We start from the raw sequence: 17,254 nt of genomic DNA, 5'->3' as shown, positions 1-17,254 counted from the left end.
ACCTGGGCCGTACGCATGCCAGGCGAGCGCGCTATCGCTTGAGCCACATCCCCAGCCCTTGCTAGCTCTTTTATTCTTGGATTAGTTTCTTAGCTGAAGTACACTGCCTTGAGAGAAGTTAAAAGTGGTGGAAGTCAAGTGTGTTGTCTAATATCCTTAACTTTGCTGGCTGCCTCTTTTTTTAGATGAACCACAGTTAACTGTATGCACAAGATTAGTGAAAAGCCACATTAAGGAGTTTGGGCTTTGTTTCAGGATCATGGCTGACCTTTGCAGCAGAAAGAAACCTGCTGAAAGGCGGAGGAGTTATGTAGGTTTGGGCTCTAGGACTACCATCCAAGCAGAGTGGTTTATGAGAAGCCTAGGATCCCAATCAGGAGGATAGTATGAGAATTCCAGATGAGAAGTGATGATGCTAATTTGAATCTAGGTTATTGGCAGAAAAAAACAGAGCAATATAAATGGATTTGAACAGTATTTAGGAGGTATAATTAACAGACTGGGTGATTAGTAAAAAACTGGGTGAAGCAGAGGGAAAGAAACCCAGGTCTCACTCTTTTAAAACATAGAAGAGAGTTGAGGATATAGGAAAAAATAGGTTGAGCTTTGGACATATAAGCAGTATAAGCAGGTACAAACAGGTCTGCTAATCAATTGGCTTAATAGATCTGTAGAAGACAGATTTGGACTGGAGATAGAAATTAGAATTTAGTGGTTGGGGTTGTGGCTCAGTGGTAGAGCCCTTGCCTAGCATGTGTGAGGCACTAGGTTTGATCATCAGCACCACATAAAAAGATAAACTAATAAATAAAGTTTTTTTTTAAAAAAGAAATTGGAATATAACAGTATGTTGATCATAGTGAATTACAAGTCATGTAAAAAAATGTGTAGATTGAAAGATTGAGTGGAAGATGGCTAAGAACCTAGCGCTTCACCCTAAAGAATGCCAACACCATAAGAGTGTTTTCCAAAATAAGGGGTCACCAGCATCTGAATCCAGTGGTGGTTTGTTATAAACTCAGATCTCTAAGTGAGAGCAAGTCTTGAGTGTACAGTTGTAATACTCACTCCAACTAAAAGACCCCAAAATAATTTTAGATACATTTTAGAAATTCTTCACACACTGAAGTTGAAGATGTTAGAGAGGGGTGAAAGAAAGTGAGTACTACAGTAAAAACTTCAGTAGTAAGAGGAAAATCATGAGGAAATGGCAATGCTGTCAAGGGAACAAATTTTCAAGAAGATGAAGGTAATATATCAGTTGTTATATGACCAAGAGAATCAAGTAAGAGGGGACTGAAATGCTTCATTGAATTTTGACAACATGACAATACTTGTTGACTTTGTGAAGAATATTATAGTTTTAAAGGAAAAAGCCAGATTCTAACAGACCAAGAAGTGAATGGGAAGGGAAGCAGTGGTTATTGCTAGGGAGATGCTTGCTGAGAGTTCACCTAGAAAGCAGTGTATGTTGAAAGGGGGTTAATAGTTGGGTGTGTGGTCAAGGAGTGTGTGTTTATTTTAATCCAAGAAGATCTGAGTTAATTGGCATGCTAAGGAGAAGAAAGTGGTGCTAGAGAGAGGAAGTTGGGAAATAGGAACATTTCCTATTTCAAGCTGAAGTAGAATCTCAAGTGCAGGATAGGAAGAGATTCTAGATGAAAGGAAAAATTGACGTAGATTTGAGAAAGTTTTCTCAAAAAATTGGCAGGAGGTGGAGGTGGGAGCTGTTCCCATCCGATGATGTCTAGTTTATCTATGAAGTTTGGTTGTTTGGAAAGTGACAAGTGGTATATCAAAGAGTTTCAGATCTTTATGGAGAATGTCTGATAATAGAATAAGGAAACAAGGGTTACTGAGAAGCATTTTAAGCTTGATACTAGAGACCACAATTTATGGTTACATCTTTTTTTAAAATATTTTTTTTAGTCATAGACGGACACAATACCTTTATTTTATTTTATTTATTTATTTTTTTATGAGGTGCCTCACTCATACCAGGCAAGTGCTCTACCACTGAGCTACAACCCCAGCCCCTATGATTAAGTCTTAAGATTTTTTTTTAATCACCATAAATATTTTCCTTTTTTTTTTTTAAAGTTATTTTTTCTACTGACGAATTTAATCTCAACCCCATGATGTAAATTCTGAAGTATGGCATCTTTTCTTGGCTTTCAAACTGTCAAAAGAAAGTGTTATTTAACTGTAGAGTTTTTGTATTTATATTATTATTTAAGTGTTCAGGACTAGTATATATATGGTTATATAGAACCAGTTTCATTATTCTTAGGGACTGTCATTTTATATTTCAGCCTTAGACTTCTTGTTTTCATGAGAAGAATGATGTTTTATTTATTTATTTCCTGTTTTAGGAGATTTACTGAACTGAAACACTACAGTGATGAACTACAGTCGGTCATCTCACATCTTCTTCGAGTCAGAGCTGTAAGTGGACCTAGAGCTTTTTCCATTTGTAAGGAAGATCCTTGTCATTTAATCATCATCTTTTAAGTTATAGGTGGTATTTCTGATGAATAACTGATTTTTACATTCCTATGTAGTATATTCATTATGCAGCTGCATTTTTTAAAGAAATGCAAAATGTTTTCTGTCATTAACAACCTGAAGAATTTCAGCCCTCGAAGAATTGTTTTCTTCATGGTTTATAATAGTATAATTGTTATTACATCTTGTCAAAAGGCCTGTCATTTCAGTGCATGTTGAAATATAATTAAGTGTAGAATTTTAGATGTATATATAATAATATAATTATGCTTCCAGGTGTTTTTCCCCCCTCTTGAAGGTCTGTGGAATAGTTTATGGAGGGCTGGGGATGTGGCTCAAGTGGTAGCGCGCTCGCCTGGCATGCGTGCGGCCCGGGTTCGATCCTCAGCACCACATACCAACAAAGATGTTGTGTCCGCCGAGAACTAAAAAATAAATATTAAAAATTCTCTCTCTCTCTCTCTCTCTCTCTCTCTCTCTCCTCTCTCACTCTCTCTTTAAAAAAAAAAATAGTTTATGGATGTTAGACTATCTTGTGTCTGGGCTCTTAAATTCTACTAAATACATTTATTGGGACAGTAGTTCGCCATGACAAAGAAACTAGAAATTAAGGAATAATCATTGTATTTAGCCATATAGTTTGGCTATAGTAGACATGGGGAAGAATGCTTTTCAGTATATTAAAATGCCTGGAAAATGTTATGTCATCCATTCTTGTCCTTAGGGTAACCTAGAGGGTATCTTAGAACTTCATTCTGTCAGTGGCTTTGAAAGAGACTGGGTGGTTACCAGATCTAGGATGTCATCCTGTGCTGATTGTACTCTTCTTCAGATGAAATGTATTGTCTGGGATTTACTTTACTAGAGTCCACTGATGATTCATGAGTGGAGAGTTGGGGGCACTTTTAGATGAAACTAGATTGACCATATATATCATAATTGTTGAAGCGGAGTGTAAGAAAGTGGAGGAAAATTCTTTTGTTCTCTATGAGAAATGGAGTTATATCCTTTTGTACTCTGTACTTTCTATATGTTTAAAGGTTTCTGTAATAGTATAGAAAAATAAACTAAAGGAAGAATATCTTTCCGAAGATCCTCATATTGGCTGATCAAATGTTAAAACATTTAGAGTATCATTTCCTTGTCATTCTGTTATTGCTGTTCTTGTGGCAACACTGTCTGACATTGTATTACTTTAATGATTGTTAATGATTTTCCCCACTAATGTATTTGAATTCCATAAGAGCCGATACTTTGTTTTCTTACTGCTAAATCCCTGGAATATTGTCTGACACATAGACTTAAAATATACTGAATGAAAATATAAATGAGTAGGCTGACAATTTTATGTTTAATAAGATCTAAAAAAAGTAATAAGTTGCTTTTAAATATTTAATTTTAACTAACCAAGAGGATCTGGTTGGTCATATATATGTGATAAGATCCTTCAAAGTGACTTTGTCACAAGGAGTTTGTAATAGGCAAGTAAGAGAATTCTGGGTTTATATATTTATCCTATACTTTAAGAAAACATGCTTCAGAAACTATTGACATGAAAGACAGTGTGAGATCTTGAAAGGAAAGGCAGCACTTGATTTTTTAATAAGTGAGAGAAATATCAATGAAAAATACATGATGCCTTCCAAATAGCTTTGGTTTTAACACAGTATTCCAAAATTTGGAGAAAGGACTTTTAGACATGGACAATAAGAGAAAAATGACATGAAGTTAAAAATGGACATTAATGCCCTTCACTGACAGAAGCTTGCACACCATTCAGAAAGCACCACCAGGACCTTCTCATAAGAGCCATAGTGTCAAGTGTAGAAGAAGGTGTTGATGGTATATGAGACAGAAGATGAATTAGTAATAGATGAAGAGAAAATAGAATTGTTGACTACTTTTTTTGTCAAGAAATCTTTTGAAACTCAGGTAAAAATATGTTACAGATGGATTAGAGTTAAATATTTAAGAAGTCAAAATAGAACAACCAGAAAGGTCAGTTGACCATGAACTAAGAAGGTCTGAATTTGAAACTGGTCTTTGCCATTTACTGTATCCGTAGGCAAATCCAGTAACCTTTCAGAGTTTGTTTTCATTGCTAGAAAATGAGAATAAAACCTGCCTGGTGCATAGGAGCTACTAAATTTTTGCCACCTGAATACATGCCTTACAGAATTAGGAGGCAAAAGTAAGAACTATATTTTATGAACTAAAGTAAAAGGACAATAATACCAATATCTAACATTTATCACTGTGTATGTAAGCCATGGTACTCAAGCATAATAATATCCTTACTTAATTCTCACAGTAGTCCTTGGAAGGTAGTACTGTTATTATTCCCGCTTTACAGATTAGGAAAGAGGCAAATGAAGTTAAATAACTTGCCCAATATCTCACAGTAAATATACATGTGGAACCAGAATTTAGACAAATAATATATTGACCAAGGGTGTGAATTGAAGTAGCATAAGAGAATTCACACCTATTGAGTCATCCTGCTTGTTGCCAGAACCTGACAAACATTATTTAATCTTTATAAAGTCAATGATGAAGGTCATTTCCACATCTCATAAAGGAAGATAAAATACAGAGGCTTGGAGTATTGTAATAAACTCTCCAAAGTTGAACCTAAAGAACTTGCATATGGCTGACTCCAGATTTTTTATTTCTTGCTACCCTGTGCTACCTCTTTGGGGGAAATCAAATTTAAAAGGGAGGGAGCTGTTTAACTTTGCTAATATTCTCATAATTTAAGATACAATCATTGAGATACTATTTAATATTACTTTTTAGCCATTTATAAAGAAGGTAATATCTAATGTTTTGAAATGCTTCCTGATGACGGAAATATAAAGTGTTATAGCTCTTTTGGAAACCGTTTTGGCAGCAGGTTTCAGGAGTCTTTAAATTTCATAATCTTGGGAGAGAGAGCAAGGGAGGAAGATTACCTCTAGATAGGGAATAGGGGTGGGAGGGAGAAGGGGAATAGCATGGATGGTGAAAGGAGACCCTCATCATTATACAAAATACACGTATGAAGATGCGAATTTGGGGTCAACATACCTTATCAGAGATATGATAAATTGTGGTATAAAGGTGTATTAAGAATCGCAATGCATAAATAAATAATAAATTTTTTAAAATAAATTTTATAATCTTAAACTTCTTAGGAGAATCAAGGGGGAAGAAAGCTAAATGTGTTCAGATTTTTAAAGTAACATCATATACTAACATGTCATAGAGCTTTGTCTTTTTTTTAATATTTATTTTTTAGGTGTGGATGGATACAATACAATGTCTTTATTTTTATGTGGTGTTGAGAATGGAACCCGGGTCCCGCCCATGCTAGGGAAGTGCTCTACCGCTGAGCCACAATCCCAGCCCCAAGCTTTGTCTTTTTGAGTATTAAATCACCTACTACTTTAGTGAAGGACAAAGAAGGTATTCCCAATTGAGGAAGGATAATCAGATGAAGCTGTCATATTTCTTTTGTCACAGGATTTGCTATGTGTCACTTCTCTCCTGACAATTTTCTGATGATTAGTTTTTTAAAAGAAAGACTTCTCAACAAAATTAATCTGAAGTGCAGTCTGGACTAAATCATTTCCCCTAGCACCCAGTTTTTTGATTATCAACCACCATTGAATCAGTTCGGTTTCAGGTTTTAATCATTCATGTTTTATTTCTTGGACATTTTTGTCTTTCCTTTTCTCAAAAATTGATAATTTTTTTGTCTTAAGTTTGTAGTTTTTCTTAGTTTTATCTTCTTTCTTAATGCCTAATGATCTATAGATTCACTTTATGTTTTAGTTGGCTAGAACAATTTATTTCCATCTTTAAAGAATTCATACCAGAAACATTATTGGTCTAGTAACAACTGCAGAGTGTTTGTTGCTTTGTTCATGGGTAGAGTAGCCTCCACATAAGTGGTCACTCATATCTTTGAGGTAGATAGACTTTCCTCTTTGGGTCACACCCTGTGGACCTATATACACAGAGCTCTAGTTGCATGATAGAATCTTCTTTTGCATCAGCTCCAGGAATGATTTACTTTAAGAAACAACCATTCATACCTGGGATTCACAAAATTTTTCTTTGAACATTATTGTGGATCTGCACTGTGCACTTACTTAGGTTGCTTAAAAGTACCTATTTTATAAGTTCTTTCTTCCATGTTTAATATCTTGAAACGACAAAATGACTGTCAGCTTTTAGGAAGATACTTCAGTGTCTGAAAGTGCAAAGATCTAGAAAAGTTAGTGGTGTAAAATTACATATCTATCATATATTCTTTGGAGTGTTAGTCCTGTAAGATGTTCCCTACAGCAAATCATCTCTGTCTTGTATAGTCATTATTCATCTATGATGTTAAAGATCTAAAAAGTTGGGCTGGGTTGTAACTCAGTGGTAAAGTGCTTGCCTAGCACATGTGAGACACTGGGTTCAATTCTCAGCACCACATATAAATAAATAAAATGAAGGTTCATCAACAATTAAAACAAAATTTTTAAATAAATAAATAAAAGGTATTATGTCCATCTACAAATAAATATATATCTTAAAATTTAAAAAATCTGAAAAGTTCTATAGGCAAAGAACCTGTTTTACTTTATTGCCTCAGTGTTTCCCAAACTTACTTTATGATGGAATCACTTCAAGAAGGGGAGGGAGAGAATCAGATTTAACAATATAGAGTACCCAAAAAATAAACTGGGATGTGATATCTTAGAGAGATCAGTTTTGTGATCTGAGGACAATGTCGAAGTGTTTCAGGTAGAATGAGGAGTATGAGCTTTGTCATGAAAGCTGAGTCTAGTGTAGGAATCAGCAAACTTATTTTGCAGACGGGCTGGTAAATATTTATGGCTTTCTTGGCTATTTCACCTTGTCACATCTCTTCAGCTGTGCTGTGAAAGCAGCCATAGATGTGCTAACATGAGTGAGCATGATTATTGCAGTAATACTTGACTTACAAAAACAAGCAGTAGACTTGTAGCATGTTGACCCCTTCTCTGTGGGTGTATGTCCTTCAATGCAGGCCAAGTATAGAAGCAAAACCTTTTATGAGCCTCTTAACACCTACACCTATATTTTACAATGGTGTTTCTTTCACTTTAAGCTGAAGTCTTGAAATGGTTAAGATCTGCTGTACAGTTAATAACTAAATCCTGAAACTACTTGTGTTTGAATAAGGAGTCAAGTAGCTAACTTAATCCCCTGAGCTTACATTTAGAAACTATATACCAAAACTTTTTTTTTTAGGATTTTATATATGATTGCCATTTGGTCTTCCAGTTCACATGTGTAATACTTTTGAAGATGATAAACTGAAACATTTACCACATGATATTTTGTTTTGTCTTTTGTAAAATTTATGTGACTGTCTAGGCCGTGTACATTTCATCTTGGTGATCTAAATTGTAATTCTGTTGATATTAAAATATCTAATATGTTTGTCAGTTGGAAGTTATCTTTTGACAAAAGCCTCATAGAAGTATATCAGCATTTATGTATAAAACTGTAGATCAATAGAACTGAACATATGTATTTCCTTTCCCTAAGGATTCCACTTTGGGGACTTTATCATAAAGAAACAATCTAAAGGAAAAACACTTATTTTCAGAGGTGCTTATTACAACATCTTAAAAAATATTTTTAGTTGTCAATGGTCCTTTATTTTATTTATTTAGATGCGGCGCTGAGGTTCCAACCCTGTGCCTCACACATGCCAGGCAAGTGCTCTACCACTGAGCTATTACTCCAACCCATATTACAACATTATAATTCTGAAAAAAATTCAGATAACTAAATACCCAACAAGGTTATCCAAAAAAGAAAGTCTGTATATACTGTTCAGTGTAATTTTATGTAGCTCTTTCAAGTGTTATTTGTTAAAGATAATGTTAACCTGCTAGATAAAAATATTACCACTTTTGCTATAGAAGATTTAAAGGTAGCAATTAAAAACTACACATATAAAGAATTACTGAGGCAGGGGCTGGGGTTGTGGCTCAGTGGTAGAGTGCTTGCCTAGCACACAAGAGACACTGGGTTCAATCCTCAGCACCACATAAAAATAAAAAAAAAAAAAAAGGAATTGAGTCCATCTACAACTAAAACAAAGAAAATTTAAAAAAAAATAAAGAATTACTGAGGCATAATATAATTATGGTAGAGCAGTACTAGTTTTATTTTAGAGTTTTTTATGATTGGTTTTTTGAGATTATATTTTTCTTTTTCTCTATTTTTCAAGTTTATTATACAAAACAGAGTTTTTGTTGTTTTTTTTTTATGTGAGGGCTTTTGATTTTTTGAGGATGATTTTTTTTTTTATTAAAGTGAACTGTGTATAACTTTGACCTGATAGCAATTTCTGTTAAATATTGATTTCAGAGAGTAGCAGATCGACTCTATGGTGTATATAAAGTACATGGGAATTATGGACGAGTTTTCAGGTAAGTATTATATAAAAATTTAAAATAAACAATTATAATTTTTCTAAAAAAATCTATGATGTAAAATCTGAAGATTTTATGAGTCTGGAAAGTAGACCTTTTTTTGCTTAACCACTGAGTCATATCACCAGCCTTATTGAAATTTTTTTATTTGAAACAGGTTCTTGCTAAATTGCTGGGGCTGGCCTTGAATTTTTGATCCTCCTGCTTCAGCCTCTCAAACTGCTGGGATCACAAACATCCATCACCACACCTAGCAGTGTGACATATTTTATTGACGAAAGGCTATTGGCATTGTAAAAATATAAACTTTTTTTGGTTTGTTTTTGGTACTGGGAATTGAACCCAGGGGCTCTTAACTGTTGAGCCATTTTGAGACAGGGTCTTGCCAAGTTGCTTAGGACCTCACTAAGTTACTGAGACTGGTCCTTCGACTCAGCCTCCTCAATTGCTTTTAGATTTAGGTACATGAGTCATTTCTGATTTTATTATATTTCCAAACCATAACTCCAGTTAAGCCTGGTAACAGTGGTTATTTAAAAACTAACAGATGGCTGGGCATGGCCTTGTACACCTGTAATCCAAGTTACTTGGGAGGTTGAAACAAAAGGATTACAAGTTTGAGGCCAGCCTAGGAAATATAATAAGACCCTTTCTCAAGACAAAATATTAAAAGAAAGGGCTGGAGATGTGGCTCATTGATAAGAGTGCCTTTGGGTTCAATACTCAGTATTTGAAAAAGATAAAAATCAGCCAATTAAGGTCTATTGAGGGGCTGGGGTTGTGGTTCAGGGGTAGAGTGCTCGCCTAGTACGTGTGAGGCCCTGGGTTCAATCCTCAGCAGAGCATTAAAAATAAATAAATAAATAAATAAAGGTATTGTGTCCAACTACAACTAAAAAACAAATATTTTTTTAAAAAAGATATCTTGAAAATTAGATAATCAGACCATCTCAAAAGTGGCACATTTATTGTAATTAATAGATGAACTTGTATTAGAGAGGCAAGAATGTAAAATGCCCATTCTGCTTTAGTAGATTTGGAGTGAGTCCTGTGGTTTTATGTTTCTAGTAAACTTCCAGTTTTTTGCTAAACCAGTTTGAGTAGCAAAGATCTAGACCTTGAGGGGAAAAGTCTTCATTTTGATCATTCTGATACCTACCAGAGGTTTGTACATAGAACTTAGTAAATATTTCTTTTCTCAAATTTATTAGTTCATCATTGGTTCATTTTACCTGCAACTATAAATGTTAAGTATTTATCAAGCACTAAACTATTTAATAGGAATAAGAAAAAATTTAACTAAGTCTTGCCCTCCTCACACTAAGTTTTAGTCTTATTTAGGAATAAAAAGAATTAAATTCTTTTATGTTGATCTTGAGGTGGTACCAATAACAAAATGCTAAAAATTAGATAAATACCTATGGGACATTCAGTAGATAATCATCTGGATGGTCCATTATTTCCATTAACATGATTGATTGGTTACATTGCTGTGATCACCATGGTATACATTCGGCTAGTTGCACTTGATGTCTTCCCAAACTCTCAGATTTTATTTTCCTTGAAAAGATGTAGTGTTTCAGTGAGGTTTTTCATCGCTATGACCAAAAGACCTGATAAGAGCAATTGGAGGAAGAAAAGTTTAATTGGGGGCTCATAATTTTAGAAGTCTCAGTCCATAGATAGCCAGCTTCTTTTCTATGGTTCCAAGGTAAGCAGAACATCATGATGGAAGCGTGGTAGAGGAATGCAGCTTAGGACATGGTACCACAAAGCTGAGAGAAAGAGAGTGAGCAAGTTCTCCTTACCACTACAAAATATAAACCTCAAAGGCAGGAGCTCAGGGATCCAAGTCGTCCAGCTACACCCTACTTGCCTACAGTTACCACCAAATTAACCCCTATCAGAGAATTAATGCACTGATTAGGTTAAAACTCTTTTTTGTAATATTTTATTAGTTATTGATGGACCTTTGTTTACTTGTTTATATGCGGTGCTGAGAATTGAACCCAGTGCCTCACACATGCAAGGCAGGCGCTCTACCACTGAGCTACGACCCCAGCCCGGTTAAGACTCTTATAACCTAATTATTTCACTTCTAACCTTTATTGCATTATCTCACAACAACAATCTAAGTTTTAGATATGTTGAATTTGAAATGAGAGGTTTGTAGCACAGTGGTAGAGGGTTTGCCTCATATGCGTGAGGCACTTGGTTTGATTCTCAGCACCACCAAAAAAAGATTCAAGTGAGAAAAGTACATTAAAGCAGAATTGTCTTGTGGGCATAGAAATGTAGCTTTGGATCTACAGATATTAAAATTAATATTTTTTAGTTGTAGCTGACACAATACCTTTATTTTATTTATATGTGGTGCTGAGGATCCAACCCAGGGCCTTGCACATGCCAGGTGAGCGCTCTACCACTGAGCCACAACCCCAGCCCTACTTTTTTATTTTATTTATCTAATGTGGTGCTGAGGATCAAACCCAGTGCCTCATGCATGCTAGGCAAGTGTTCTATCACTGAGCTACAACCCCAGTTCCTTACCATTTTTATTATACATTCTTTAACAACAACAACAACAAAAATCTCAAACAGCCTTGTATGAGCAGGAAAATGGTTCAAAAGATTGTGGGTTGCCACTTGAAATTGTGTTTAGAAAAATTGTTGGAAATGTAATGGTATGGGGAAAACACACAACACAAAATTGCTTATACAATATAATTGCAGCCAAATTAAAATACACAAATAAAAACATAGAAGGACTAAAATTATGTCATACCTTAGTACAGATTAAGTATCCCTTACCTGAAATTCTTGGAACTGGAAGTGTTTTGGATTTTGGCATCTTCACATATGTATAATGATATATCTTGGGGATGAAACCAAAATCTAAACATGAAATTAATTTGTTTCATATTTACCTTTTACATATGGTCTAAAGGTAGTATCATGCCATATTTTTAGTACACCTGTGTTTTGACTGTGACCTACCACATGAAGTTATGTATATAGTTTTCCATTTGCTTCATCATGTTAGCATTCTGGAAGTTTCAAATGTTAGAGTGTTTCCGATTTTTATTTATTTATTTCTCTTCCTCCCCTTCATTTTAGATTTTTAGATTAAAGATGCTTAACCTGTATTTGGGGTTATAGGTTTGTTTTTCTAGTTTACTATAATATGCACATATAAGTTTCATAACAAGAATTTTTTCTGAGAAATATTTCACAGAAATAATAATAAAATGATCAGTGTTTCTTCTCATGCAACATGCAAATTATTACTAAAGTTTTACTGTGCACCTAATGTTTCTGTACAGTACTTTTTTTTTTTTTATTAGCTATAGAACAATGTCATGTTCATCAGAATCATCCAGTGAGCATTTAAAAATACACATTGGGCCAAGATTTTGGTTCAGTGGTAGAGTGCTTGCCTAGCGTGTTTGAGGCACTGAATTCGATCCCCAGCACCACATAAAAATAAACAAAGGTATTGTGTCCATCTACAACTAAAAAAAAGAAACTACACATGTCCCAGAGATGATGATTAAGTAGTTAAAAGTAGCACCCCATTTTTTTAAAAACTCCTCAATTGATTTAAATCTTTAGGATTAAAGAATGTTACCTATAAGTATAAGCTGTTTTGTATGTTACTTACCTTGCTTTAAGCAGCAGATACCAACTCTGAAACCTTCACTTACAGTTAATTATTAAACTTAAGGGGAAAACAGCATATTTGAGTCACAGAAAATAAATCCAAATATGGATAATATAAAGTATGTCAAAGCTAGCTAGAAAAGAATCTTGTAAAGGATTCCATTTAATAATATTCCATATCTCTAGTTCATGATGCTTCTGGTTTTATCTTTCTTCCAGTGAATGGAGTGCCATAGAAAAAGAAATGGGTGATGGGCTACAGAGTGCTGGTCATCATATGGATGTGTGAGTACCTAGAAAACTTAACATAAACCTGAGGTGAACTTGAGTGGGGGAGTGTTAGTGACTTCTAGGCTTCTGTTTTTATCAGGTTTACTGGAATTTATATTATGCTGACTTAATCTCAAATGCACAGTTAGTTTAATATTTAAAAATTAGTCTTGCGGGGCTGGGGTTGTAGCTCAGTGGTAAAACACTTATCTTGCATGTGTGAGAAACTGGGTTCTATTCTCAGCACCACATATAAATAAGTGAATAAAATAAATGTCCATCAACAACTTAAAAAAAAATTTTTTTAAAAATGGGCTTGGATTGTGGCTCAGCGGTAGAACGCTTGCCAAGCATGAGCAGGACCCGGGTTCAATCCTCAGCACCACATAAAAAAATAAAGGCATTGTGTTGTGTCCATCTACACCTAAAAAATAAATATTAAAAAAAAAATTAGTCTTGCTAGGCATGGTGGTGCATACCTGTAATTCCAGTGGCACAGGAGGCTGAGGCAGGAGGATTGCCGGTTCAAAGCCAGCCTCAGCAACAGCAAGGCACTAAGCAACTCAGTGAGACCCTGTCTTTAAAAAAAGAGCTGGGGATGTGGCTCAGTGGTTGAGTGCCCCTGAGTTCAATCCCTGGTCTCTCCCCAACCCCTGCCAAAAAAAAAAAATTAGTCTCATTCATATATTAAAGGAATAAAGATAAAAACCTGCATACTCATTTTGATATATGTAGAAATATTTATTTGACAAATTTCAACACTCATTTATAATAAAAATTCTCATCAAACTTGAAATAAAAGGGAATTTCTTCTGTCTGAAATTCATGTCTAGTGTTATACTTAGGTGGGCACAGTGGTACTTAGGTATAGTTCTAGCTACTTGGGAGGCTGAAATGGAAAGATCACTTGAGTCTAGGAGTTTGAAACTAGTGTGGGCAACATAGAGATACCCTATCTCAAAATAAATAAATTAATAAGAGTGAAATACTGACGTTTTCTCCTAAGGTCAAGAACAAGGTATCCCTGTGCTCACCATTCCTAATAGACATTTTCCTGCAGGTTCTACTCAGTGAATTGAGGCAAGAAAATTAAGTAAAAAGCATAAATATTGGGAAAAAGTAAAATTTCTTTGTTCACAGACAATAAGATTGATTACTTAGAAAATCACAATAGATCAACCAAAAACCTATGGAACTAAAAACTGAATTTTAATAGGTGAGGATATCAGATTAATATATCAGAATCAATAGTTTTGCCAGGCGCTGTGGTACATACCTGTAATCCCAGTAACTCCAGAGGCTGAGGCAGGAGGATTTCAGTTTAAGACAGGATTCAGCAATTTAGTGAGACTCTGTCTCAAAAGAATAATTTTTAAAAAGTGGGTGCTGGGTATATAGCTCCATTGTAGAACACCCCTGGTTTTAATCCCTGGTACCACAATTAGAAAATAAAAGTTTTAAAACTATATGGTTTATAATAGCATCAAAACATAATACTTATTGATTGATGTAATGAAAAATGTTGGAAGACCTCTACACTGAACATAAAACATTGCCTGAAGAACTTAAAGAAGACCTAAATAATCATGTTCATGGATTAACACATCCATTCTCCCCAAATTGTGGTCCTAGTCAAAATTTCAGTGACTTTTCTATGGAAATTCTATGGACCTAGAATAGTCAAAACAATTTTGACAAAGAAAAAAACTAGAATATATTACCTATTTTTAAGATTTACTATAAAGCTATGTTGTAGGGTATTGGCATAAACAGAGCAATGGAACACAACTGACTCCAGAAATAATTTTTTTTAATTTATTTTTTTTTGGTGCTGATGATGGAACTCAGAGCTTCACACATGCTAGGCAAACACTCTACCACTGAACTATATACCTAGATCCACACTTCTATATACCATTTCAACATAATGATGCTAGAAAAACTGGATATCTATGTGGGGAAACATGAACCTTGAAACATATATCACATTTTATACAAAAAATTAATTAAATTTGGATTATATATATATAAGTTTAAAAATCAAAATTCTAGGTTTTAGTTGAAAATATTGGAGAATCTTGTTGCCACATTAAAAGAAAAAAATTAAAAGAAAAAAAATTAATGTTAAATTAGGCTTTATGAAAATTTGAAATTACTGCTTACCAAAAGAGATATCAAACTGGGCTCAGTAGTACATGCTGTAATCCCTGCTACTCAGTAGACTGAAGCGGGAGGATCACAAGTTTAAGGCCAGCCTCAGCATCTTAGTGAGACCTGAAAATAAAATAAAAAGGCCTATGGATATAGCTCAGCTAGGAAGGCCTTGGGTCCCCTCAGTCCCCAATACGGGGGGGTGGGAAGGAAGACCATTTGGGGAAGGAAAAAAGAGTGGGGAGTGAATGTTAAGTGGAGTACAATTTCAGTTGGACAGATGAAAAGTTCAGAATACTTGATAGTGATGGTTGCACAACAATGTGAAAGGATTTAATGCCACTGAACTCTAGATTTACAATTTGTTACAAAGGGCTGGAGTCAACAGTGCATGCCTTTAATTCCAAGGACTCAGGCCACCAAGGAGGAGGATTAGTAGGAGATTAGCCTGAGTAATTTAGCCAGACCCTGTCTCAAAATAAAAAGTAAAAGAGCCCAGCGTGGGCTGGGGCCATAGCCCAGTGGCAGAGCGCTTGCCTGGCATGTGAGAGGCACCGGGGTTGATCCTTAGCACCACATAAAAATAAAAAGATAAAGACATGCTGTCCATCTACAAATACAAAAAAATTCTTTTTAATTAAGAAAAGAGCCAGGAGTGTAGCTCAGTAGTACTGCAGGAGGTAGGAAAAAAAAGATAATGAAGAGGCAAACCATAGATGGAGAAGAAGCATTTCTAACCATAATATATTAAAGAACTCCTACAACTCAGTAAAAAAAAAAAAAAAAAAAAAAAGACAAAAAATAGATCTTAAATTTTTTCAAACAAAAAAGTGTTATCAGGTGACTGCTATGTTAATTAGCTTGAATTAATCCTGGCACAGTGTGTAACTTATATCAGAACATCACATTGTACACTGTAGTTACATATAGTTTTAGTCATTTCTATCTTAAAGCTATGGTGGAGGCAAAAAAAAATTTATATAAATAGGGCTTTCCTCTGGGCCATATTCAAGCTTACTGACTATTTTTTTCATAAGCTTTCCTGCATTCTGTTAATTTAGCATTTCAGTATTTGCAAGAATTCAGGATCATTTATTGACATGTTAAAAATTCTCAGGGCTGGGGATGTGGCTCAAGCGGTAGCTCGCTCGCCTGGCATGCGTGTGGCCCGGGTTCGATCCTCAGCACCACATACCAACAAAGATGTTGTGTCCGCCGAGAACTAAAAAAATAAATATTAAAAAAATTCTCTCTCTCTCTCCTCTCTCACTCTCTGTTTAAAAAAAAAAAAATTATTCTCAGTATAGATATCTTAAAGTCTTTACTATCCCTACATTATAATTTTAATCTTCAAGCCCTCAGCCCTATGGGTCCCCTTTTTTTGTTCATTTCTTAACATTAATTCTTCTAAAAGCATAGATTTAGATTTATGAACTAAAGCCAGATTTTCCTCTTCTTAATTAATTATTTATTTATTTATTTAAATTCTTCAAGTGCTCCTCTTTTTTGCTTCTGCTGGGGATCAAACCCAGGGCGCTAGCCCCTAAGATTCTCTTGCTCTTAACAGTAGTTATTAAGACTTTGTCAGTTACATAGGTAAAATTCCTCACAATAGTAGATACAGGTTTGTAATTACATAATATATATGTTACCTGCTTTTATAAGCCCCCCAAATATGTTGCTTTTCGAATGAACTTGAACATAGTTTGATTTTGTTTTACAACTTTGGTAAACGTGGTTTATTTGTATAGCTGAACTAGGCCTGGAAGCATAAACTATATGTACTTTTTATTTTCATGCTAAGGGATTAGAATTAATTCGAAAGATGCCTCTTATAATGACAAAGAAGCACTATATACACATAGCCCTTTTGTTTACAGAATTTACAGTGTAATCAGAAATAAAAACAATAGGTGAGACATTACTTTGATAATTTTTTTTTTTTAAGAGAGAGAGAGGGGGACAGAGAGAGAGAGAATTTTTTTTTTAATATTTATTTTTTTTTTCTTAGTTCTTGGCAGACACAACATCTTCATTTGTATGTGGTGCTGAGGATCGAACCCGGGCCGCACGCACGCTAGGCGAGCGCGCTACCACTTGAGCCACATCCCCAGCCCCTGATAAAATTTTAATTATAAATTGTTATTAAGAGATCAGAAATAAGCCCCAGCCCCAATTTCTATTATTTTCATTTACTTTTTCCCCTT

The 17,254-nt window shown here is 34.8% G+C and overlaps 1 protein-coding gene across 1 annotated transcript in view; it reads left to right on the top strand.

Annotated features, from left to right (window-relative positions):
- The window catches only part of Snx4 (sorting nexin 4), a 63,550-nt gene that overhangs the window by 34,993 nt on the left and 11,303 nt on the right, over positions 1 to 17,254 (top strand). Inside the window, exons 7-9 of the mRNA XM_077794844.1 lie at positions 2,373 to 2,445; positions 8,902 to 8,963; positions 12,846 to 12,911. Of these exons, the coding sequence (XP_077650970.1) occupies positions 2,373 to 2,445; positions 8,902 to 8,963; positions 12,846 to 12,911 (201 nt within the window). The remainder of the gene's footprint in view (positions 1 to 2,372; positions 2,446 to 8,901; positions 8,964 to 12,845; positions 12,912 to 17,254) is intronic.

The sequence above is a fragment of the Urocitellus parryii genome, chromosome 2 (assembly GCF_045843805.1).
Source record: "Urocitellus parryii isolate mUroPar1 chromosome 2, mUroPar1.hap1, whole genome shotgun sequence".
In the NCBI taxonomy this organism is placed as follows: Eukaryota; Metazoa; Chordata; class Mammalia; order Rodentia; family Sciuridae; genus Urocitellus; species Urocitellus parryii.
The sequence above is the reverse complement of the archived record's forward strand: the minus strand, read 5'-3'. Positions and strand labels throughout refer to the sequence as shown.